General features: G+C 45.7%; 1 protein-coding gene across 2 annotated transcripts in view; it reads right to left on the bottom strand.

Annotated features, from left to right (window-relative positions):
* The window catches only part of PLCB1 (phospholipase C beta 1), a 2,228,480-nt gene that overhangs the window by 794,409 nt on the left and 1,408,699 nt on the right, over positions 1-25,372 (bottom strand). For both annotated transcript variants that reach the window (XM_078649524.1, XM_078649525.1), the window contains exon 11: positions 2,653-2,810. In XM_078649524.1, the coding sequence (XP_078505650.1) occupies positions 2,653-2,810 (158 nt within the window). The remainder of the gene's footprint in view (positions 1-2,652; positions 2,811-25,372) is intronic.

Genomic DNA, 25,372 nt, shown 5'->3' with positions numbered 1-25,372 from the left:
TCTCCACTGCAGAGAGTTCTGACCTGCCTTGTGGTGCCAATTCCAGTTCTGGGCCCTTGGAGATTGTTCCTGCTGCAAAGACCTGTTTAAAATCATCAAAACTGACGGATCGCCCTTCCAGCACCTGTTTTTCTGACGCATCAATGACGTGCAGAATAAAGTTTGACACACCGCTCCCGTGCGGCTGAAGAAATCGATGCAGTGCCTGTAAGCAGCACACGAAACCACAGCAATCCGAGTTCAACACACCATGTCACCAAAGTCCGATGCAGGCCCTGCTATGCGGCTGCTAGAATTGATGCATCATAGGACCGTGGCTGAAGAAATCCACGGAGTGCCCATTTGCCGCTGCCGCATCGACCGCCAATGCATCCGGATTTCCATGCATCACACCTGTGCGCCAAGTTTTTCCAACGCATCACCCTCGGATCAGAATCGTCTTGGATTTCGATGTATCCCTTCCCCCTACAGTCTGGATTAGAAGCAACATTTCACCCAAGTGCAGAACTGACGCATTGCCTCCCTGTGGACTCAGGAACTGACGCATCGTTGTGTTTTCCCACACTTCATTCATCTGCAGCTGCTTTGCCTTGTCGATTTTGACTGATCTGAGGTACTTTGTGTAAAATCACCACATCCATAGAGTTTTATGTACAGTATTGCCGGAAGCCTTTTAAATGTCATATTTTTTCTGTACGTTGGACTTTTATAGTTTTGGTCTTGTTTGGTTTAGATAACAATACTTTATTTTTCTAAAATGGCTAGTTTCTATAGATAAGCAAAGTTGTACTATATATAATTCGCAATAGTTGCACCGTGACTATATATATATATATATTCAATTCATGGAGATGTGGAGTCAAGAATAGTAAATCTCTACTTTCTTATTTGCACTTACTGTCTCCATATTTTGGTAATCGATATTTTTGCCACAATATTCTATCCACATTATGTTTTTCTTTATGATATTCTGTCAGTGATCCAATACCAACAATAAAATACAAAAAATAAAAATGAAACCTCAGATGTTGTACCCATCTTTTCTCGCAGCCACCTGTTTCTAGACAATACTGCATTAGAGGATGGTGGTATAAAGCTTTAAGCTTTTTTGTGCACACAGAGAGGTGCCTTGCTTGAGGAAATAGTTTGGGAAATACTGACATTGTGAGCCATATCTTGATCATTACACAGCAACTATTTTTGGCCTTTCCAACCGCACATTAAGAATGATTAAAATTGCATTTTTCATATATTTATGTTTATCATATAAGAGATTTTTATTCACATAGCTAAATTGGGTTTATATGAAAGAACCAGTGTACAATTAATTTTATTGAGGTAAGAAAAAGTGAAAGATGGTTGCTCAGTAATTACATGTCCCATTACACTGTTTGCATCTCAGCATGCTTTGAAGATGGGGCCATCCCTCTGCAAATGATTCAAGGTCCTACCATAAAGGACAACCTAGCCGGAAAACCTGGGCAACGCCCCCTCTGAAGGGGCTACAGTGATAGCAGATATGCTTGTCTTTAATTGCTGATATGCAGCGTTATGATATATCTTTGCTTAAATAATGGGATGTAACAATAATAGAACAGGCCTCATTTTGAGAAGGTACTGTAGTGAAATGTTTTAAAGTCAACAGTTAGCAACACTGACCATCATGCTGCACACGTACAGGGCCGTATTTATGAACTAGTTTGCATCGTTTTTTTACCACGCAACATGATGCAAGAGCAACGTAACCCTTAAGCCAGAGTTTTGAAGGCACGTAAATCTCTGTGTGTGGCTTTGAGTGGCTCCAAAAATCTGGAGTAACTCAATGCAGCGCAAATGGCTGCATTGCATTACTTTGCCCTTGTTAAGCATTCCATGGGTGTTGCGTTGAATTTCCCATGGTTTTTGATGCATTCCTAAATTTACAAGACTTTGCAAACCTGGGAACGCCGCAAAAAGATATACCTCCCCAGGTGAGGTGTAACGAGGTGAAATATCTTTTATTCTCCTCATTACCTCCTCTTTCTAAGTGTGCTGCATCCAGCAGCAGACATAGAATGAGGACAATGCCTCCCAGGATTGTTTTTGTACAGGACGGTGTCCCATCCTGCTCAAAATCAATTCTGCATGCAACACAGGCACCCTTTCACCACGGTGAAAGGGTGCCTGCGTTGGCACTAGGCTGCCAAAAGGGTGGCAGCGCAGGGGGGAGGTCAGGAATGTGCTGTATGCCTTAAGTACGGTGCATTCCTGCCCTTTCCCAGTGACACAGTGCAGCAAAGTGACTTACTGCACTGCACTACCCCACTATTCCATTTATATGCCCCACGGTGTTTCAAATTGCAAACACATTCTGTTTTATGAATATGCTCTCAGCTTTATCAGATAGGAAAGCCGCATGCACATTTTAATCCAATTTTCTGAGATTGAAAAGTTTAATATTGATGCCACTCTTCATATCTCTAATTTTCCGAACAATGCATAACAAAAGCAGCCCAATTCACCAATCAGGCCCAGGTCACAAGTATTAACCTAAAAAGTCCACATCCGTGCACTCGTTCATGCATATTTATGAAGAACACAGATTTATATTAAAAAAAAACAGCAGCTAAACATATGTTAGTCTGCATCAGAGTTTAACTCATGTTCAAGTACCTTGAAGGAGATTTCAGTTGTCATGGTGAACCCGTGTGTAATGACCGGCTCTTCTTCGGCTGTTCTCCCCTTCCAGCAGTCCAGCTCCACACAGCGACAGCCTGCCAGCAGCACTTGGCGATACATCTCAACCGAGGAGTTGCCAGCCAGCTGTCCAGCTGCGATAACACAACAAGAGTGTGAGGCAAAGGAAGTTAGTCTGGGGTGACTATGTAAATACACAAAGCGTATTAATCATAAGAGTTGACAGCATCTCTGTAGCTTGCAGGCACATCATGCTGTCAAAATGATTTTCAAGCATTAAGAGACCTGTTTTTTTTAACCCTCGGGAACCCTGATTCAAAACCCCTACATATTTGGTGGTTAGGGCAGTCATGAAAGTTCAGGTTTAATGTACAGAGGCTACGGGAACATTTGATGCGGTTGATGTAATCAAAAATGCCTGCCCAAGGCGAAGGAAATAATTGAATCTCTGAAGTAAACAAGTATCTGTCTCCTGCAAGATCTATCATAAAAACAGGCTGTGCATCCCCTTCTTCTGGTTAAAGTGACAAGATGTTTATACAAGCATTGGCAAAGCAAACAGGCCTGGTGTTTGGCTTTATCAACGGTTTTTCTGTATTGCCAAGGTTTTCGTAAAACGTTATAGTTCGGGACTTCCTCACCCCACACCAAGAAGATAAAAACAGGCTATAAGCAAACATATTTTTTGGTATCCAAAAGAACACATTGCTGTAATGGTACTTAGCACTGAAAGTAAAACATTTGTGTATGGATGTGATCTTGTGTAAGTGCAGAATGCAGTTACTTACAGTGATGCTAGCCAATGGCTGAAATAAAGGTTATAGGGACATTATAGTTAGGCTGACATTTCACTCGTACAAAACTAGAGAAATTCAGCAGTTATAGTTATCTGCCCTAACTATAACTCGTGCCCACGCAATGCACTGTCTATGACCTCACATATTACATCACGCAACATGGTCAGTGACATCACTGATGACATCTCAAATTTCATCACTGATGACATCAATGATGACATCATCCAGTGACTGTTTTTAAAATCTTAATGAGTGTTAAATATTTAATTCAAGGTGCATTGATGAATCAGTGGGTGTATGAGTGCCTGTATCGGTGATTCAGTAGGTGCATGACTGACTGTCCAAGTGAGTGATAAGTTGTCTCAGTGAATATATGAGTCACTAACTAGGTTGTCTAAATGTCTGTATCAGTCTGTCAGATGACATCTAAGTGGCTGTATGGTTTGGTGAGTGGGTAAATGAGCGGGTGCATGGGTGATTGATTGTTGTCTGAGTACCTGTATGGCTGTATGCATGTGTGTGTTTGGGAAGGAGGGTGTGTGACTGCCTGCATGGGTGAATGAGTGGGTGGGTCAGTGGTTGTATGGGTTAGTGAGTGTGTACGAGAAGGGTTGCATAAGTGACTGAGTGTGTGTATGATTGTGTCAGTAAGTGAATGGATGTGTCGGTTGTCAATTGGTGAGTAAGTGTATATGTGAAAGGCAATATAGGTGAGTGTTGGAGTATATGAGTGAATGTATGTGTGAGTAAGGGATTGTGATAGTGCCTGTATGAGTTAGTGAGTGCATGTGTGAGGGGCTATATGGGTGAGTATGTGTTAGTATCTGTATTAATAAATGAATGGGTGTTTGTATAACTGTATAGGTGAGTAAACGTCTGTCTGATTGACCCTATAGGTGAGTGAGAAGGTGTGTGAGTAGCTTTATGAATGACTGACAGTGGGTGATTGGCTGTATGGATGTATGAGTGGATATATCAGTGGCTGTGTTAGTGAGTGAGGTGGTGTATGAGTGGCTGTATGGGTAACTGAATGGATGTGTGTGTAGACCTTTGAATCAGTAAGTGGGTGTGTAAGTACTGGTATGGTTGTGTCAGTGGTTTTAAGAATGGTAGAGTGGAATTTGGAGTGGGTGTATGAAAGTTTATATTGGGTTGAGAGTTGTTGCATCAGAGATTCTGTGGATAATGTCATCAGTGATGTCATTTGAGATGTCATCAGAGATGTCATGAGTGATGTCACTGATCATGTCATGAGTGGTGTAATATGTAAAGACATAAGCAGTGCATTGCAGGGGCGCGAGTTATAGTTAGCTCAGCTAACTATATCTGCTGAATTTCTCTGGTTTTGTACAAGTGAAATGTTAGCCTAACTATAAAGTCCCTGTAACATTTGTTTTTGTCAGTGACTTTATATGGTTTTTAAAAATCTATTTCCTAACTATAATGTCCCTGTATCCTTTTATTTTTTTCAGTGAATTTGTAAGATTTTTAAAAAATTCTATTTCTTAATTGTATTGTCCATATTTTTAAAGTGAGCGGACATTCAACGACCACCACCACATTCACCCATTTTACAATATTTGAGACTCTAGGGGTTTATTACTGCGCTGTTTAAAGTCATATTTTTGTAGGGAGCTTGTATAAAAACAACCATTTAAACCAATTTTCCGTTTTTGTGGTGATGCTGGGCATCGGGATGATATCAGTAGCCGCGGTCAACACGAATACGTTGTGAAATAACAAAACAAATGCATGCATTCAATAGTCACCACCACTTTTAAAACGTATAACTGTGAAATGGATTATAACCAATTCACTAAAAACATTACTATCTAAACAACGGTATAATAACATGTACCACTCCCTTACTATCTCTATAACACAGTGCATAATTTTTTCAGTGTGATCTGTGACTGTATGCATCACTGTATCACTAAGTCTCTCATTCACTGTATAAGTATTTGAGGGGATCTTTGAGACGGTGCATCAGTCTATCAATACTTCTGTAACAAAATGCTTGCCTGCCTCATTGCATCTACGAGTGGGTGCATCAGTGTTATAATGGGTCTGTGATTGGTTGTGTAAGTCTCTCACTCAATCTGTAAGTGGGTGCATGAGTACCTTTGTGTATTTTTAAGTAAGTATATGACCTTCTGATTGGATCTGTGTGTGGATAGATGAGTGTCTAAGGGGGTGTTTGAATGGGTGAGTGAGTGGGTGCATGAGTATCTGAGTGGACCTGTGAATGAGTGTTTGAATCTTTCACTGGGTCTATGAATGGCAGCATCTGTATCCAAGTGGTTCTGTCAGTGGGTGCATGGGTCTGTAAGTGCATCTGTGCATGGGTGCATGAGTCTCTGAGTGTATAGCTAACTGGGTATATACATCCCTGAGTGGGTCTATGAGTGGTTGTGTGAGTGAATGTATGGGTGTGTGAGTGTCTGAATGGGTCAGTGAATAGATGAATGAGTGGAACTGCGAGTAGGTGTATTAGTGTCTCAATAGGTCAGTGAGTGAGAACATAAGACTCTGAGTAGGTGAATGAATGGGTGCATGCATGAGTGTCTGAGTAGGTCTTTGACTGGCAGTGTGAGTGTCTGGGTGGGTCTGTGAGTGGATGCAAGAGCCTTGACAGGGTGAGTGAGTGGTTGCTTGTATATCTGAGTGAGTTCGTGATTGCTTGTCTGAGTTCCTGAGTGTATGAGTGAGTGAGTGACTGAGTCCATAAGTCTCTGAGAGGGTATGTGACTGAGTGTGTGAGTGACTGTATGGGTCTGTAGATGGGTGTAAGAGTCTCTAAGTAGATATTAGAATGTATGTATGAGTCTATGACTGAGTCTTTAAATAGGTGCATGAGTCTCTGAGAGGTTCGGGCACCCAGCACGCATTCAGATGTTTTAAAAAAATATACATATATATTTGTGGGCCTGGGGGTCCTTGTGGGACCCCCTGAGCAGGCCTAGGGAGTCAGGGTGTTTCTACCCTGCCCCCTTTTCTACTTTTTAAATCTTTTTTCTATTGTTTTCTTGTGACTCTGTTCTACCGAGTCACAAGATGGCTGCCAACACTTCCTGGTTTGGAGTGTTGGCAGCCAATCACAGTGAAGCTCGTGTTTGTGGCAGCCAATCACAGTGATGCTCGTGGTCGGGACGGTGCACGAACCCACCGCGGCCCCAGATATTGAAACTTTTATTTTTTGAATTTCTCAGCAACTACTGAACGGATTTACATCATTTAAAAATAAAGTGGCTTTCTGAATCAAGCACTACTTTTTGCCAAATGTGGTGTAATTCTGTTCAGCAGTTCAGGCTGTAGCCTTGGCTAAAGTTTCCTATGGGAAATCGATTTTTAGACTTTTATCTTTTGAATTTCTCTACAACTACTGAACGGATTTACACTATTTAAAAAAAGGTCGCTTTCTGAACGAAGCGCTAATTTTTTGCCAAATGTGGTGTAATTCCGTTCAGCAGTTCGGGCTGTAGCCTGTAATAAAACTTCCTGATTAAGTCACATAGAAAATGGTTCATTGCAGGGGACAGGGTACAGTTGTCCAATGGGGGCTCCAGCATATTTCTCTTACACATGTACAAGACCCTTGAAACAGCAGGTTGCAGGTAGGGGGAGCAGAATATGACTTGGAAATGCAATGGGGAGCTGATGATCCGATGCTAGTTACCACCTAAGCCTGGTAAAGTTAAGGGTTGAGCAAAATCATGTTGGTGCAGAAGAACAATCACCTAAGGGAGCCCTCAAAGGGCCGCTACATGCCAATCCCACAGGAATTCTTATGGCAGGATGCTGGGAAACCATCAGAGCCCTATTAGTTGTGAGGGAAGGTGTAAGCTGCTCAACTGATGTCTTTCCCTGGTAACGCTCTTGCCCCTGTGCAGGATTTTGAATTTGTCCAGAGTTGGGGTGAACTGACTCAGAAGGTCTAAGTGCCTGATCATAGATAAGAGTGGTGCTCAGTGGCTAATCAGGCGGGTGGGCAGCTTAGGTCCTAACATTGCTGGCCACCTTTGGATCACCCATAAGGCAACCCATTACCTTGCCTAGTTTAAAAAAAAACCTGTAGTAATGTTTCACTAAAACGAGTTTTGGTTTCAGTTTGTGCTTTTGTGTTTATTGATGTGGGTGTGTATACAAACTACTGGAACAACTAGTGTGGACATGAGCATCGAGATATTGATGCTATTAAGGCTTCTTTGATTTTTACTTTGCTGCTTTTAGGGAACATGCCAAAGGCACTGCAGTGAAAACAAATTCATGTCCCCAGCTTTGTTGAACATATTAGTCCTTCTAGGGAAATAAACTGGTGAAGACAATTAAAAATCTCTTCCCAATAAATAATGAATTCACTGCAGGACCAGAACATTTGGTGCCAGGTTCCCAGTAATGCCTCTGAGCATCTTGGACAAGTGTGCAAGATGTTTTCATGTTTCCTACACAAGTAAGCTGGTGTATAATATAAAAGCCACACACTGAAAAATTGTATCTATTGCAAATTACTTCCTTGAACCACAGATATATTAAGAAAGCATAATATAAACCATTTTCGTTGCTTTATTTAGATCCCACATAATTTTTTTCCATTTCTGTGAAATTGCTTGAGTACGTAATATGTAAATTTTAACATTATCCTCTGCATCAGTAATATTTGTGGTGGGCACAGTACGTAACACAGTAAGTAAAAAAACTTTAAGCCGGTGAAAAGAGAAACAATGTGAAGGTTTCTCGCCACGTTCAGGTACTGGAAATTAAGCATCTTTAACAAAACCTGCATAAAAAACAAGGTCCCCTGTGGGACCTGAAATTCCTGGCATGGTTTTCCCTAACTTTTTGCCTTCCTCTCTCCTGTTCTTGCTGACTTTGTTTTTGGGGGCCCTAGGACTCTGCACACTTTACTACTGCTAACCAGTGCGAAAATGGTTGTGCACTCTCCCTTAAGTATGGTAACAGGCGCTCACACCCAATTGGCACATTTAAATTACTTGTAAGTCTCTAGTGAAGTGGTACAAAATATAAGCAGGGCCTGAAGATTAAGTGGTATAACTGGGCCTGCAACGCTTATTGTGCCACCTATTTAAGTAGTCTTTTACAACATGTCTCAGGTCTGCCATTGCAGCCTGTGTATGCAGTTTTAAACTGCCATTTTGACCTGGCGAGATAAACCTTTTTGCTAGGACTCAACATTCCTTTTTAATACATATAAGTCACCCCTAGGGTATGCCGTAAACACTCCAATAGGGCAAGGTGCTGTGTATTTAAAAAGTTGGACATGCATCTCAAAGTTGACTTGTCCTGGTATTGAGAAACTCTTAAATACATTTTTCTCGACTGCAAGGACTACGTCTACCATAGGATAACATTTGGTTATCTTATCACATTTAATAATAGACAACTTCCAATAGGGAGCAAGTAGGAATCTCGAGTTTGGGGTCCAAACAATTCTAACTTAAATCTATCTTTAATGGGAACGTTGAATTTTAAGTCACAATTCTGAAAATGCCTCTTTAAGAAAGTTGCAAAAAACACAGTTGATGGACAGAATGTAGAACAATGTCATACATTCACCCCAGTACAAGGATCTGGGCCTAAATCCATCGTTTTTTTGCACTCCACACCACCCTGGGTTAGACACTGGCTATATGCAAATCAGCTCTGACCCTGTGTCTCATGGGAACAGTCCAGTCCGAACTACCAAGCCATGTCTTTCCCAGACCGGGTCCAGACATGGGAAGACATGGCATGGCAGTTCGGGCTGGACTGTTCCCATGGGGCACAGGCTCAGACTGATTTGCATATTGCCATGTCTGAACTGGGGAACCAGGATGCTTGTTTCCGGTCCAGGGAAGACATGTCATGGCAGTTCGGGCTGGACTGTTCCCATGGGGCACAGGGTCAGACTGATTTGCATATTGCCATGTCTGAACTGGGGTGGCCGAGTGAGCTAAAGAATGGTGATGGATTAAACCCAGATCAGTTGACTGGGGGTGAGTGTTTGATTTGCTCAAACGCTCCGTCCATCATCCCCTTTTGTATCGCTTTGTTCGCCCTAAGTGTGGCAGGGTATGCTCAGACGTGAGTCCCTTCCTCACTTGGCCACTGGATTCAAGATAGCCTGGCTGATGAGGATTATGAATCCGAAACCGGTCCCAGGATGCTTGTTTCCGGTCCAGGGAAGACATGGCATGGCAGTTCGGGCTGGACTGTTCCCATGGGGCACAGGGTCAGACTGATTTGCATATTGCCATGTCGGAACTGGGGAACCAGGATGCTTGTTTCCGGTCCAGGGAAGACATGGCATGGCAGTTCGGGCTGGACTGTTCCCATGGGGCACAGGGTCAGACTGATTTGCATATTGCCATGTCTGAACTGGGGTGGTCGAGTGAGCTAAAGAATGGTGATGGATTAAACCCAGATCAGTTGACTGGGGGTGAGTGTTTGATTTGCTCAAACGCTCCGTCCATCATCCCCTTTTGTATCGCTTTCTTTAAGAAAGTTGGCATTTTCTTTTCATAACCATTTGGTGCCGGCAGCTTGTATCCTGAGGCACATGACAAGGTATAGCTGGCAGTTGGCCCCCTGCAGTCCAACAGAACCATTGCACTGCAATGCATCACCTTGTAGCTCTGCATCGGAGCCACCACTGCGTGATGCATCCCAGATGTAGGACCGCGCAGCTCTTCGTAATCACCATTGCACGACGCCTCCTCTAAATAGGTTTTTGCATTGCAAACTAGCAACTACATGGAAAAGCCACTATGCAATTCAATATCAATGCAGGACTCGCATCAGCGGACCACAGCTTCCCGGAGCCACCGGTTTGTGGCACATCCTCAACACAAGATCTCACAACACTCCACAACTCAGATTTAAGGTACTGTGTTCAGTGGGCCTAACTTGGTCACTGTAGCTGGAACACACTCCATCGAGGTCAGCTTGAACTTGTGACTTTGCCCCGGTTCGGCGTACCGCAATAACCACAGATAGTGCTTTGTGCTGTTATACACTATATTTAACTGAATCTTTAAAATTCCATATCTCTGTTTTTGTTAATTGGATTTTTGTTATTTTGGTCCCAAATTATTTAATACATTTTAATTTATTTATTTCAAGTGGTTTGGGATTTTTCCTCTGTTGTGTTTTCACTTTGTTACTGTTTAAAGTGCTGCATAAATACTTCACACATTGCCTGTAGGTGAAGCCTGATTGCTTTTTTGCTTTGTGTCAAGCTACCTGAGGGCCAAGCAAGGCTTAATTTTGGGTATGAGTCTGACTTCTCCCTTTTGCAGTGCAAGGCAGTGATTTTGTGTATTACTAAAAATCTCAGATAAATAATATGAGGTTTTTAAGAATTCTCTTTAATTGGCTCTTCTGTTTTTTTTTTCAAATTCACCCACACTCTACCTGGCTGTACCTGTAACCATACCTGGAAGGATGGAGTTTGAGCTTACCAACATTGATGTCTATACTGTGGCTGAGCTTGTAGTTTCTGTAAGGAGACACGGCTTCCAGTCAAGGGGAAAACAAGGAAACTGGAACTCCAGAGGCCCTGATGGCCAATGCGAATGGTCACTAAATACTGACAGCAGCAGATGATCAGGATGATGAGGAGGTTATGGAAGGGCAAGGGATGACCTTGACAAAGCTATTGAGGTACAGCACCCAGAAGAGTGGTGCAACATGCCCACAGGAGTGGTGCCACCTCCCAGGCCAGGGGGCAATATATCGTCCAATGGCCTGCCCCCAAAGTTAGCTGGAGGACAGGAAGGTAGATAGGGAGTTTAAGTTGCAAATGGTCAAGCTCAAGATGGAAGCAGAGGAGAGGAAGGATGTAGCAGAGGAAGTCTTAACAAGGGAGAAACTGGCTATGGAAGAAAGAAGATTGGCCCATGGGCATATCAGAGAGGTGGACATCAATCAATCAATCAAAATAATTTGTAGAGCGCACTACCTACCCGTAGGGTCTCAAGGCGCTTGGGGGGGGGGGGGGTGCCGCTACTGCTCGAACAGCCAGGTCTTGAGCTTCTTCCTGAAGGAGAGGTGGTCTTGGGTCAGGCGCAGGTCGGCCGGGAGGGAGTTCCAGGTCTTGGCGGCCAGGTAGGAGAAGGACCTTCCTCCTGTGGTGACTCTACGGATGCGTGGGACGGCGGCGAGGGCGAGGCTGGCAGATCGGAGGTGGCGTTTGGGAGCGTAGAAGTTGATGCGGTTGTTGAGGTAGCTCGGGCCTTGATCGTGGAGAGCTTTGTGTGCGTGGGTAAGGAGACGGAAGGTGATTCTCTTGTTGACCGGGAGCCAGTGCAGGTCTCTTAGGTGTCCGGAGATGTGGCTGTGTCGTGGGATGTCGAGGATGAGTCTGGCTGAGGCGTTCTGGATGCGCTGGAGTCTCTTCTGGGTCTTGGCAGTGGTTCCGGCGTAGAGTGCGTTGCCGTAGTCCAGTCGGCTGGTGACGAGGGCCTGGGTGACGGTCTTCCTGGTCTCCGTGGGGATCCACCAGAAGATCTTCCGAAGCATGCGCAGGATGTTGAAGCATGACGAGGAGACGGCGTTGACTTGCCTGGTCATGGAGAGGGAGGAGTCTAGGATGAAGCCCAGGTTGCGTGCGTGGTCTGTCGGTTTGGGTGCGGTGCCCAGGGCGGGGGGCCACCAGGAGTCGTCCCAGGCTGAGGGCGAGGAGCCCAGGATGAGGACCTCCGTCTTGTCTGAGTTCAGTTTCAGGCGGCTCGTCGTCATCCACTCGGCTACCTCTTTCATCCCTTCGTGCAGGTGGGCTCTGGCGGCGGCGGGGTCGTTGGTCAGGGAGAGGATCAGCTGGGTGTCGTCGGCGTAGGAGATTATGTTGAGGTTGTGTTGGCGTGCGATGGCCGCGAGGGGGCTCATGTAGACGTTGAAGAGAGTAGGGCTCAGCGAGGATCCTTGGGGGACGCCGCAGATGACTTCGGTGGCCTCTGACTTGTACGGTGGTAGGCGGACTCTCTGTGTTCTTCCGTCGAGGAAGGAGACGATCCATTCCAGTGCCTTCTCCTGGATTCCGACGTTGCTGAGGCGCTGCACTAGGGTGCGGTGGCAGACCGTGTCGAAAGCCGCGGAGAGGTCTAGGAGGATGAGGGCCGCTGTTTCTCCGTTGTCCATCAGGGCGCGGATGTCGTCGGTGGCGGCGATGAGGGCGGTCTCGGTGCTGTGGTTGGCACGGAAGCCGGACTGCGATGGGTCGAGGGATCCATTCGTCTCGAGGAAGGCGGCCAGCTGTTTGTTGACGGTCTTCTCGATGACTTTGGCTGGAAACGGGAGTAGAGAGATGGGGCGGTAATTCTTGAGTTCGGTGGGGTCTGCTGTTGGTTTCTTGAGTAGAGCGCTGAGTTCGGCATGCTTCCAGCTCTCGGGGAAGGTGGCGGTGTCGAATGAGGTGTTGATAATGTCCCGCAGGTGGGGTGCGATGACGGCGTCGGCTTTGTTGAAGACGTGGTGAGGGCAGGGGTCGGTCGGAGATCCGGAGTGGACGGAGTTCATCATGCGGACGGTGTCTTCTGTGTTGACCGGGGTCCAGGCGCGGAGGGTGGTGGTGGGTTGCGTTGCTGCGGTCGTGGCGTGCGTCGGTTGAGTGCTGAAGCTGTTGTGTATGTCTGCGATCTTGTTGTGGAAGTAGGAGGCGAGGGAGTTGCAGAGGTCTTGCGATGGGGTGATGTCGTTGTTTCCGGCGTTGGGGTTGGAGAGCTCTTTCACGATGTTGAAGAGTTCCTTGCAGTTGTGTGTGTTGTTGTCCAGTCGGTTCTTGAAAGCCGTTTTCTTGGCGGTGCGGATCAGTTGGTGGTGTTTCCGGGGTGCGAGCTTGAGGGTGGTCCTGTTGTCCGGCGTGGGTTCCTTTCTCCAGGCTTTCTCGAGGGCTCGGCAGTTCTTCTTGAAGCTAAACATCACAGCTAAACAAGTTGAATCCAGCAATAATGGTCATAACATACCTTCAGTGTCCTCTGGGAACAAAAGGATCCGCATTCACAAGGTCCTGGTGCCTACCTTTCTTATGGGCGGATTTTGCGGATTGGCAATCCGCGAACTTGCGTATTTACGGATTCGCAATCCGCGAAGATCCGCGAACTCTAGCGGACTTGCGGATTTTTCCGTTTTTTGTGTTGGCGCGTGTTCGCGCCGATTTTGGGACAAGTTCGCAATTGCGAACTTACTTTTCGGCTTGCAACGGCCGCGACTATGTTGTTTCTACGTCTGGTTTATCATCACAGGTTCACAGCACCCTCTGTTTCACCACTGCCACCCTCTGGGACACCCATGCCACCCTCTAGTACATCCTCACAGGCACCTATTAGGTTTATTTATTACTGTAGATTATGGTGGTTGAAAAAAGCTAGCACACCTGCCCTTCTTCAACTGCCATCAATTAATTTGTGTTTCATTAATGTGTCAGTAATTTTGAAAGTTCCAGTCTGGCTGGCACCTGCTTCCTTCCTTATCTGTAATTTGCTATTTGTTGCAGTGATTTTTTTTTTTTACAGGACCTTTATGGTGCTATTCTATGAGCCTGCTGTTTGGGTCATAGCAGGGTCATAGAATTGTTGCAAACTCTGGAGGGGCCCATCAGGAAGCACTACCTTGAATGTTACTAATGTTAAGTTTGAACTTTTGCACCTGCTCATTGCTTTCATTTTAGCTAAAATCGTTTTTTTTGCAATTTCGCGCGTTATTTGGGGCGCGAATCCGTGCGAGATCGATTTCGGAAGCCGCGAATACGTGCGAATACAAAATTGTTTTTGTTGCGACGTGTATGTTCGCGTGATCTTGCGCGTGTTCGCGAGGCGCTTCTAGCTATTCGTTTGCCAAGTTACCCTATCGGTCGTACACGGGCGCGGCCATCTTGTTGGCGTGACGTAATTCCGTTTCCGCCCGCTATGTGTAATCTCGCAAAGTGTGCTGCTCGCGAGTACAAGTTCGCGCGTACTCGCAAGGAAAATCTCGCGCGAACTTACCCACGCGGTCGTGAACGGGCGCGGCCATCTTGTTTCTCATTCATTGCTATGGTTCTGGGCATGCTTTCTCTATCCTCTCTCAATCTCTGCCATCCTTTGCTTGTTTGAAGTTTTTTTGATCTAATTTTACTTATTATCTAACCCTCTATTTTTCTAGCTCTATATTTTTGTGTTTTCTGCAGCTTTTAGTTACTTTTAAACTACTTTTTTAAACTCTTTTATTTTCTTCTTCACTATTCTATTTCTTCTTTATCATTTAAGTTTATTTCTGCCCAGACCATGGTAAAGGGAGCCGGGAAGCACCCTGAGAAGGGGAAGGGTCCCGCACCCCGTGCCCGGCTCCCGTGCGGGCGTTTAAGGGGGGAGCAAGTGGTCCCGAGGGAGATCTTTAGCGCGGAGGAAGTGGCGGCACTGATCTTCCATGTCCAGCGCCGCCTCCCCAAGACGATCCTGGGAGGCGGCAAGATCGCGACCGGCTATGGCATCCGGGAGCGCCGCCAGCGGTGGGAGAAGGTGTGCCGGGCCATGTACAAGATCTCTGGGGTCCGGCGCACGTATAACCAGGCCACCCACCGCTGGACCGATGTCATGGACCGGGAGCGGGACTTGCTGGACGCGCTCGGCGTAGAGGTCCCCGGGCTTGGTGAGTAGTAGTAGTAGTACATTTACTACTCTGTTTTATCCGGCTCTGTTATTTGCAAATCTTTGTTCTTTACCAAGAGCAATAATGCTGCCGATTACATTGAGGTAAATTATATTTCAAAATCTTCTATGCATTTCATTTTCAGGTGCACTGCTCTCCTTCTCAGTAGCCTTGCTTGCTACTATGCTTCTTTGTTTTGTATGTTGTGTTCAGAAGCATTTCATTGGCCTGAGAAATTATGTATCAGTGTACTGTAAAGAAAAGAACTGCGTAATGCTAGACAGTAAGGGTCATATTTTCAATTACCGGCGCATCCCTGCAAAGTAGCAGGGATGCGGCAGTAATTGTGTGCCATGCCACCACCACCCATTGGCCCAAAACGTCACAGAAGCCTTACGCATCTGTGCCGTAAAGGCAGCGCATTGCTGGAGTTGCGTGCCAACGATGGCGCAGCTCCAGCAATGCTCTGGGGTACCCTATCTCCCCAATGCTGCATCAAGCCGTACGTCGGCTTCAAGCGCGCAGGGTTTGAGTCATGCATCATTGTCATAAAAATGACTGATTGACATCTTGTAGATTTCCCTCAGCCACTTTTAGGATTCGTTCCTGCGCAGGTACGCCCTCCCTTGCGCCGGAACGCCCCCTGATGGCGCAGGGCTTTACAACGTGATGCATCGCCCATATGCCCATATGTGTTTTTTTTTTAATATATACGCCGCACCAACACCATGGCGAGTCTTTTGTTCTGCCGCTGCGTCAGAAAAGGCACGCAACAATGGAGGAAAATCAGCCGCAACTTCCGCAAGGGACTTATAAATCAGCCCCAACAGACTGAAGTCCAGTGTCCTTCCTTTAGACAGTCACATGGCTATCAGAAGAAATAGTGGCGGTGGTGGCGGGTGGATTGATAGTTTGAGTATTCACTGATCTGCAAGCAGGATGGACTTTGTCTGTCACGTGTTGTGCACTACTGCCTGCAGTGCCAGGCCTAGGCAAACCTCTTTAGTAGTCTGTTTATTGAGTTACATAGGAACTTTCTAAGTCAACGTTCCGCAAATCAGGCAATACGAATAACGTAGTATACCACATGAGATAGATCCCGTGGAATAGTTGTCTATCTATTTGCTATTTTTCCAAAATATGTTGTTATTGTTCTTTTGAAATGTTTGATTTGGTTGAAAAATCTCATCCATGTTTTATGGTTTTTCTTTCTTTCATGTTGTACATCAGCTCCCCCCAAGGGCAAGAGGACACAGGAGGAGGGTGCTGAGGATGCAGGCCAGGATCGGGCAGGCGAGGGCTCCTTTGCTGGCCCCAGTAAGTTTACATTTTACTAAACAGTACCTATTTTTTCCTAGCGTTCCTCATTCGATTTTTTCTAAATCGTCTTTGATCTTCTTGTAGACTGAATATAAATTCTTATCCTGCCTCGAATATGATGACTCCCTGTGGTATTACTAGACTATTTTTATTAGTCTGTCTGTGTAGCTAACTAAGATTGGACATTTGGCAATTCCATTGGACTCCCATTATATTCAGCAATACCTCTATGCACTGTCTCCTTACTGACTAGATAGTGTGGCAGAGTCATTCAGCTCCCGAAGTCACCGATTATAGATCCCCAATGATCTCTAGATTATCGTACGCAGGACAAGAGAGTAGTACGGAGTCACAGCACAGTCAAGAAGTGTCAGAGGCACTCATGCTTGCAAAAATTCCAAAACCTTTAGCTCATCCACTCTAGTCTAGAGGAACAAAAACCACAGAGTCTATTTAAGTGTAAAAGCTTTATTAAAAGTAAACACATTTATTGAAATCTACTTTGTCATAAAACTATTTAACTGTAAACGGAAAAGTGGTTAGTGCTGACGATTAATTGGACACATTTCTTGTGGTCGAGCCGAACTCTCACCTACTTTGAACTTGATCCTGGTCGTGTTCTTAGGACTCAGGAGTCAAGCTTCTGTCTGTTAGGAGAAAAAGTGGTGCGTGTTAAAAATCAAAAGCAAGCATTCATCAGTTGTGCATAAAAGTGCAGCAAGACAACAGCCTTCCCTGGAAAATGGGACATTTTTACTATGGAGTAGACAGTCACAAATTATTACATTGTATTCTGTTTTTTTAACATTTCTCCTAGACCAAATATTATATAGTAGTGAGTGGTGTATTCTAACTTTCTTAAATGTACTTTGTAGGTGTAACATCTGGTGACGGGGCCAGCGCGGAGGTGGCTGATGTGTTGGACTTGGACTCGGAGGCCTCTGGGGAGGATGCGGCGGTAGAAGAGCTGGTGGCCGTTCCTGTGGGGGATCAAACGGTGGTGGCGGAAACAGGTAAGCTATATATTCCTTACTTATTGAGATTGAAGACTGCATAGTGTGCTTTCTGCACGGGTGTATTACAATTACAAATCAACCAGGTAGTAGCCTCCTCGAAATGTACTTCGACTTAGCTGTGAAGTTTTTGGTGAGAAGAATCCCAATAAGTTCTTAGACGAACGTGATGGATGGGATGAACGAAAAGCGAAAGAAGGGTGTAAGTAAGTGGGACGCGAACTTGTATGATGGCTGGCAAAGAAGAACGATATGTGTTTGCTTGGACCCAGAGGTGGCTGGGAAGGAAAGAATATGGTATGGTGCATGGCTGGGTCAATGATGAAGCAAGGATGGGTGGAAGGACAGCAGCCTGGGTGGGTGAAACAGAAACTGTATGTGTGCGTATACTTTGAATGAATGGATGCCTGGAGCATGGTATTCTCTGACTCTTACATAGCAAATGTGTATCTAGAGAGAGTAGATGGTCGCCAGGTGAAGTAAGTGTTACCTTGAAGAGCATGTACCACCGCACCCGCACGTCCGTCCCAGTGCAGGGAAGGCAAGGAAAAGAAATTGTAAATGTGTCCAATACTTCCATGAATAGTAGCAGTACTTTGTATTGCGTTTGCATTCACAGCATATATCTGGTTATTACGGTGGACACTCCGTACCTCTCTTAATAACTTTAGTTTACTTGTAGTACGTCATTCATGTGTGGGTGTATCACTGTGTTCACTCAATATTAAGCAAAGCACCTAAAGTCATCTCATCTGTCATTAAATACGTCCCATGTGAAGTGATAGATAATCAAATTAGTTAGCTTCTTCAGTTTCCTTTTCTAGTACTCATTTGCACTGTAGGGTGAAAGGTAAATTAATTAAGCAGTAGCCCTTGTAACAGAGTATTCTCAGTGCCACCCGTAATAGAAAAGTAATAGCTTCACCACCTGCATGTACTGGACCGGTACAGTAACGCAAGTCTGTCTCCATCATCATGGTGTGCAACTTTTTTTCTCGGGTGCAACTTCACTGTGCTGTGTCCATGTCATTCTGCCGGCTTGCATAAGATAACGTACCCATTTCCCTAAACAAGAGAGAAGAAGAAGAATAAGACTGGTGTACTGTCATAGTCGACTGTAATGGAAGTCCATAGTGGTCGTAGAATTAGTTCATTAAACTACCACTACTGTTAGAGCAAGGATGCAGAAGTGGGAGGGTTACATAGATACTGTCCTCAATAGTTATGTACTGTGCTTTCAATTTGCTACTTGTACTCTGTGACCCAACTTTCGGCTCAATCACTTTGTGTTATTAATAAGGAGCATTGGTTACAGACTATGTCTTTCTTTCTTCATATAGTTGCTCCTTCTTCCAAATCAACAACAAGGAGGGAGCAGGCTAGATTGGCCCGGCAACGGAGGCTGGAGGCCACAGTCGCCGAGTATCGGCGGCTGGTGGCCCTGGAGGAGGAGGAGGACACGCAGTCGAGCGGGGCAACATCTTCGACTGCATCCTCCTCCGTGACTAAACCAGCGGGACCGAGCCGGGCTAAGAAAGCCGACCGCCACCGCCAAGCACCGGAAACACCAGCTGCCCCCCACAGGAGCTGCAAGGAACGCCAACACCGCCTCCGAGTCCGCATGTCCAACCTGGAGCAGGAGGTCCTGAGGTATAAGACCTTGGTTAAGGGCCTCCGCTCCGAGCTTGCCACCCTCCGCAAGGAGTATGATGCCCATGCCGCATCATGCACCAGCACCAGCACCCTCCAGTAGTGGAGTGTCCCTTGCCCTTTTTTTATAGACTTTTGGGGGGTGGGATTTGGGAGTTGGGATCGTTTTGGGACGTTTCAGAGACAATCGTTGGGGTTAGGGTGGGTGAGGGAGATTATTTTGTTAGGGATAAATAAATATATTTTTCAACTACTTTATCTGACCATACCTGTTTTTTACTGCTTTTCAGTCTGGTGGGTGGGGGGCGGGGGTGTAACAGTAACTTTGTTTTCCTGAACAGTCGTAGGACTTTAGTAGTACAACCGTCAAACTCTTGTCTACTCCGAAATAATACTCCATTATACTACCTCCCACCAAACGCTTATCTTACCTGTAATTTGTGTTAGAAATTAGGGCTAGGCCCAGGGCTGGCTCCAGGTGAAATGGGGATTAACGTTGTCATTCCTGGGCGGGTGACATTTCCTCATTGCGGTGTTACTAGTGGTGTGACACAGTGGCAGTTGCATGCCTATGGAAAAAAAGAAAACGAAACCTTGTTTGTACTCCTTACTGTAGCATTACAACGGTTACGGTACGATCGAGAAAATAGCAGGTGACAGTACACTAGAACAGTGCCATAATGTAGCCTAACAAATGGTAAAGTATTGCAAGTATAACTAGTACTTGCGTTGAATTTATTTGACATTGGCTACTACTACTAGAAGATATAGTACTGAAGCTGAGTAAGTCTAGAAGATATCCTCGTATTCCTTCACCAGCCTGTTGCTGCTATCACCTTATCCTCCCCAGCAAGTGTGTGGAATTATTGATGTCATTTTAGTCAGACATCAAGCAAAACAACACAGCCCGGGGGAAGAGGGTTAGGGTTTGTAAAATGGATGGGAATGGGGGTTTCTTTTTGGGTAGGTTTTGTTGAGAGAAGAAAAAAAAAGCAGAGCATGGACAAACAATAATTGAAGATACAGAGTTTACAGACAATCTTTGGTTACAAAGTAAAGGTAAGCACATGCAGTCACACTCATAGAATAAAAGACAACAATGGATACTGTATCTGTATTGCGTATGTTGTTGGAGTTGTCCTGTTGAAATTGGTAAGTAAGTTGCATGCAGCAAACAATTCCTCTTATTGGCGGCACTCCTCCATTCCAGCTGACGCTTCGTCCATCAATGTGGTGGTGACCACTGACAGAAGAGACACCCTGTCCACTGCCTGCCTGGCGGATGTTGACTGAAACCCGGCCTGTAATTATTGAACGGAAAACAGGAAGTGCTATTACAATACCACTGATAAATAAATAAAAGGTATGTACGCTGTGTGGTTCAAAAAGTCACACTTTGATGATGCCTAGCAGAAAAATGGTTACAAAACGTACTTTGAAAGTAACAGTAGACCCAAATACAGACCGTGGATTGTATTCAAACCACTTGCCTGCAAGCAAAAGTATCCATAGCCAGCATCGCTCCAACAGTGCTCTACAACAACAGAACCGCGTTGCAATAGAACCCCCCTAAACACATGCAATCCTGCTGCTAGGGCTAACCCTAACGAACCCTAACTTACAAAGTGCCAAAACTGGTGTTTCCTTATGGATTTTGTCCAACTAACTTCTAGCCGGTATTAGACCTTCCCAGGAATGCCCCAGGCAAGACCCGCCAACCCACCCGCAAAAAAACACCCGACACAACACCACCAAACAGCGAAAAAGCTAAATCTCATACTTACAATGTCTCTCGGCCTTCGGTCCAAACGCGGCGCTGTGCAGCTAGGTCGTCATCATCATCAATCATCATAACTCCTGTTTTCCACCACGGATTTCCTGAAAAGCAAATGCAATCAAGATTAGACTGTCGCAGCAGTGCTTCGACAGAGACCCCGGCCGCAACCCACCCACGAACAGCAGGAAGCCCCCCAAAATGCTACATTGAGCAAGATGTCTGAAGAAATGGCAAAAAAAAGGCTGTTCCTTATGGATTTTGTCCAAAACACTTGTATCCGGTATTAGACCTTCCCAGGAAAGCCCCAGGCAAGACCCGCCGGCGCCAACCCACCCGCAAAAAAACACGCGACACAACACCACCAAACAGCGAAAAAGCTAAATCTCATACTTACAATGTCTCTCGGCCTTCGGTCCAAACGCGGCGCTGTGCAGCTAGGTCGTCATCATCATCAATCATCATAACTCCTGTTTTCCACCACGGATTTCCTGAAAAGCAAATGCAATCAAGATTAGACTGTCGCAGCAGTGCTTCGACAGAGACCCCGGCCGCAACCCACCCACGAACAGCAGGAAGCCCCCCAAAATGCTACATTGAGCAAGATGTCTGAAGAAATGGCAAAAAAAAGGCTGTTCCTTATGGATTTTGTCCAAAACACTTGTATCCGGTATTAGACCTTCCCAGGAATGCCCCAGGCAAGACCCGCCGGCGCCAACCCACCCGCAAAAAAACACCCGACAACACCCCCAAACAGCGAAAAAGCTAAATCTCATACTTACAATATCTCTCGGCCTTCGGTCCAAAGTAACGCGCTGTGCAGCTAGGTCATCATCAATCATCATAACTCCTGTTTTCCACCACGGATTTCCTGAAAAGCAAATGCAATCAAGATTAGACTGTCGCAGCAGTGCTTCGACAGACACCAAAAATTACACACAAACCCCCGGAACCCCGCCAAAGAGCACCTCAAAGGCAAGCAAGTCAACAAAAACGGCAAGAAATTTTCACCTCATATTTGGTCCAAAACACTTTTGTCCATTATTAGAGCTTCACAGCAATGGGCCCAAAACCGTCAACTCACCCGCAAAGAAGTACAACACCCCCACAAGTGCTGAGTCTTTCTTCATTGTGCGTAATCCAGCACTCTGCTTGGAGGGAAATCGCAGTCTGGAGGAGGAGGATAGAGGAGCATGTTCTTCAGAACTTGTGAACCTGAGGAATGTAGACTGCGGCACCTTCAAATCAATAAGCAAACAAGTGAAGACAGTACTGATGATGGTCTTCTTTTTGGGATTAGGTGATTAAAGTTTGAATTAAATTAACTGTGCAAAACAAAGAAAGAGAGACACAAAGCACACAGGAATAAAAGTGAATAAGGACGAAAAAGAAAGTTCTTGATTGATTGTCTCATTTTCAGGGCTCGGTGTCAGGGAATAAGAACAAGATTTCGTCATCATACTCTGCGAATTCAGGCTGGATGAGGTCAGTGGCACCGAACAGAGAAAAAATCCCCTCATCTACGTTGCTGTCCTCATCGTCTTCATGTGGCGTGCTTTCTCGCACTTTGTAATCTGGTGGTATGAGGTGCTGATTCATCTTGATCATTGTCAGCCGCTCCACATTTTTGGGCGATAGGCGGCTCCGTTTGGCAGTTACAATGCCACCAGCAGCACTGAAAACACGTTCAGAAGACACACTTGCGAGTGGGCAAGACAAATAGTTTATAGCCAGGTTGTAGAGCTGTGGCCACAATTGTTTTTTGCCATGCCAATACTGCAATGGCTCCTCATTAAGAAAGACCACTGTTGAGTCATTCAGATAGTCCTGCACCATCGACTCAAGGTCATCAACTGTTCCTCCACTTTGCTTACTTTTTGCTGTGCCTGTGACATTTTTTAGAGAACCATACCCCATCAAACTTAGCCAATCCTCCTCCCCAGCCACTGTTAGTGTTGTCATTGTGTGTGGTGCAGATGATCCAGTTGCCGGTGTCTTTAACGGCTGAGAGGTCACTTGTGCCCCAGCCACAGGTGCAGAAGTGGATTCTTGTGACTGCGGATGGCCTGCTGATGCTGATGCTGATGTACTGGCTTCTCCTTCAATAACCTGCCGTTCTTTTTCAAACCTCTTGGCTGACCAGGCTAACCAATGTTTGTACTTTTGAACATCTGCATCAGCGAAAGGAAAGAATGCGTTGTCTGCCAGCGCCTTTTGGTAGCGTGGATCCAGAATAGTAGCACAAATGTAATGCTGATCTGAGTTGATGTTTTTAAGACGTTCATCACCACGTAGGCGATGTAATAATTTCTCAGACAAAATGAAATGGTTTTTTTTTTTTTCATCTTTTTCAAACTCAGAAGAAACCGCCATCAGTTGGTGCTCCAGTATGCACAACAATGGGATAGCTTTTCCCAAATTACAGTCCTCCTGGCTGACTGCACGCGTGAAGAACTCAAAAGGACGAAGCATGTCTGTCAGGCTTTTAACTATGGCCCATTGCGCCTTACTCATCCGCAGGTCCTCCTTCTGAGATGTAGCCTCTGTCAAGAAATAGTGATCGAGTACCGTATACTGCTCATGCAGACGCTCAAGCATGTAGAAGGTTGAGTTCCAACGTGTTGCCACCTCCTGGATGAGTGCTTTCACTGGCATTCCACGTTGAAGTAGCAGTCTCCGCAGATGCTTCCGGGCCTTAAAAGAATGGCTGAAATGGTTGCACATTTTGCGGCAGGTGGCCATTACCTCGAACGCTGGACTCTCTTTATCACTCAAGAATTTTTGAACTACCAGGTTGATACAGTGCGCCAAACACGGCACTCTAACATGGTGACCCTGTGACATGGCCTTAACTACATTGGCGCCATTATCCGTGGAAACATAACCAATCTTGCGTTTTAGGGGGGATAGCATTGACAACACCTTTTTGTCAAACTCTTCCAAAAGGTTTTCTGCTGTGTGACTTTTCTCCAAGGCAAACATGGCTAGTGTTGCATGTTTCCGAGCAGCTTTGAAAACTTGGTCCGGGTCAACACCTGCGTTTAGCTTTGCTATAACACCTGAAAAAGAGACCCAGTGTGCAGTGATGCACATGTAATCATCGCCTGGGCCACTGGTCCACATGTCTGTTGTCAGATGTATTGTGTGAACAGCACTCTTCTGCAAAGCTGCCCCAATCGCCTGCAGCACATCTTCATGTAGTGCTGGAACCGCAACTCTGGCAAAATAGAACCGGCTCGGAACCTTCCATTTAGGGCAGAGCGTTGCAACTAATTCAAGAAAACCTACCGCTTCTACAAAAGAAAAAGGTAGAAGGTCCACAGCTAGCATTTTAGCCAGCTTAGTGTTATACAGACGCGTCAGTGGGTGGTTGCGTTCATATGGCACGTCTGAAGTAAGCATTGTTCTAATGTTGCCCTGGACCAAGCATTTACGGGCTGATAATGACTTCGTTGACCCAATTTTGCTCGCTGGTGAACTTTTGTGCGTTGGTGTCTCACTCGCTCCAACACTCTTAGTGTGCCTCACATTGGGTGTGCTGCTGACAGGGGTACTGGGTGTAAGGGAAGTGTTTGACACGTCTTCTTCCTGCTCGTCATCATCAGATGAAACATCAACGTTTCCTTGAATTTGGCCTTTCTTGATCGCATCTAGGTGCGCAAACCATTTGACAGTGTGCTGTCTCCTAAGATGACCTCTCTGGCCTCCGGTACCATAGTTGGTACCTGGCTTACCACGACTAACTGCTTGCTTACAAATGGTACAAATGGCAAACTTTGGATTTTTTGGACAAACAGTAAAGAAGTCCCAAACGGGGGACTTGAAGTGTCTGTGGGACATGGAGGAGGCGGCGATACTGGTGGTGGTGGTCATGAAGCTAATGCCAGATGAAGTGGAGGATCTGGATTGCCCAACTTTTGTACGTTTTGCACTTTCACCGCCACTAATTAAGGTCGAGGTTGACGGAGGTCTCTTCTTGCCAGAAAGAAATATGGAAGCGGGACGAGTTGGTGTACTACTTAACTCCAATGATTGTGGTGTTTCCACTGCCTCCTCATCGACAACATCATCATCATCATCACGCTCAGCAGCTCTTCGGGCTAGGGTCAAAATGTCTGTTTGCTGCATGCCCGCTGGGGCTGCAGTGACCTTTATGATGACTGGGTCGTCGTTGGCAGAGTCTTCATCAGCAGCAGTATCCGCCACTTCTTGTTGAGCCTCATCACACTCCATAAGTCTGAGACTTTGGACGAGCTTCCTTTTACGCTTAAGTACCTTTGTTGGATCATGGTGTGCCTCACTCTCAGACGGCTGTGGTGCTGGTTCCCAAGTTTGATCCGTATCATCAGAAGGAGGTGTGCTTGAAGAGGATGTAGACACCACCCTTGATCTCTTCCTTGCTAGGGTTGTGGAAGACAATGAAGGATCATCAGGAGGAGTGGCTTCCTCAAATGATACCTCGCCTTGATTGTCGATTTCCTGATGTGCCCCTACTTCGGGAGGAACAACTATTGTGGGCA

Source organism: Lissotriton helveticus, chromosome 6 (genome assembly GCF_964261635.1).
Source record: "Lissotriton helveticus chromosome 6, aLisHel1.1, whole genome shotgun sequence".
NCBI lineage: Eukaryota > Metazoa > Chordata > Amphibia > Caudata > Salamandridae > Lissotriton > Lissotriton helveticus.
The sequence above is the reverse complement of the archived record's forward strand: the minus strand, read 5'-3'. Positions and strand labels throughout refer to the sequence as shown.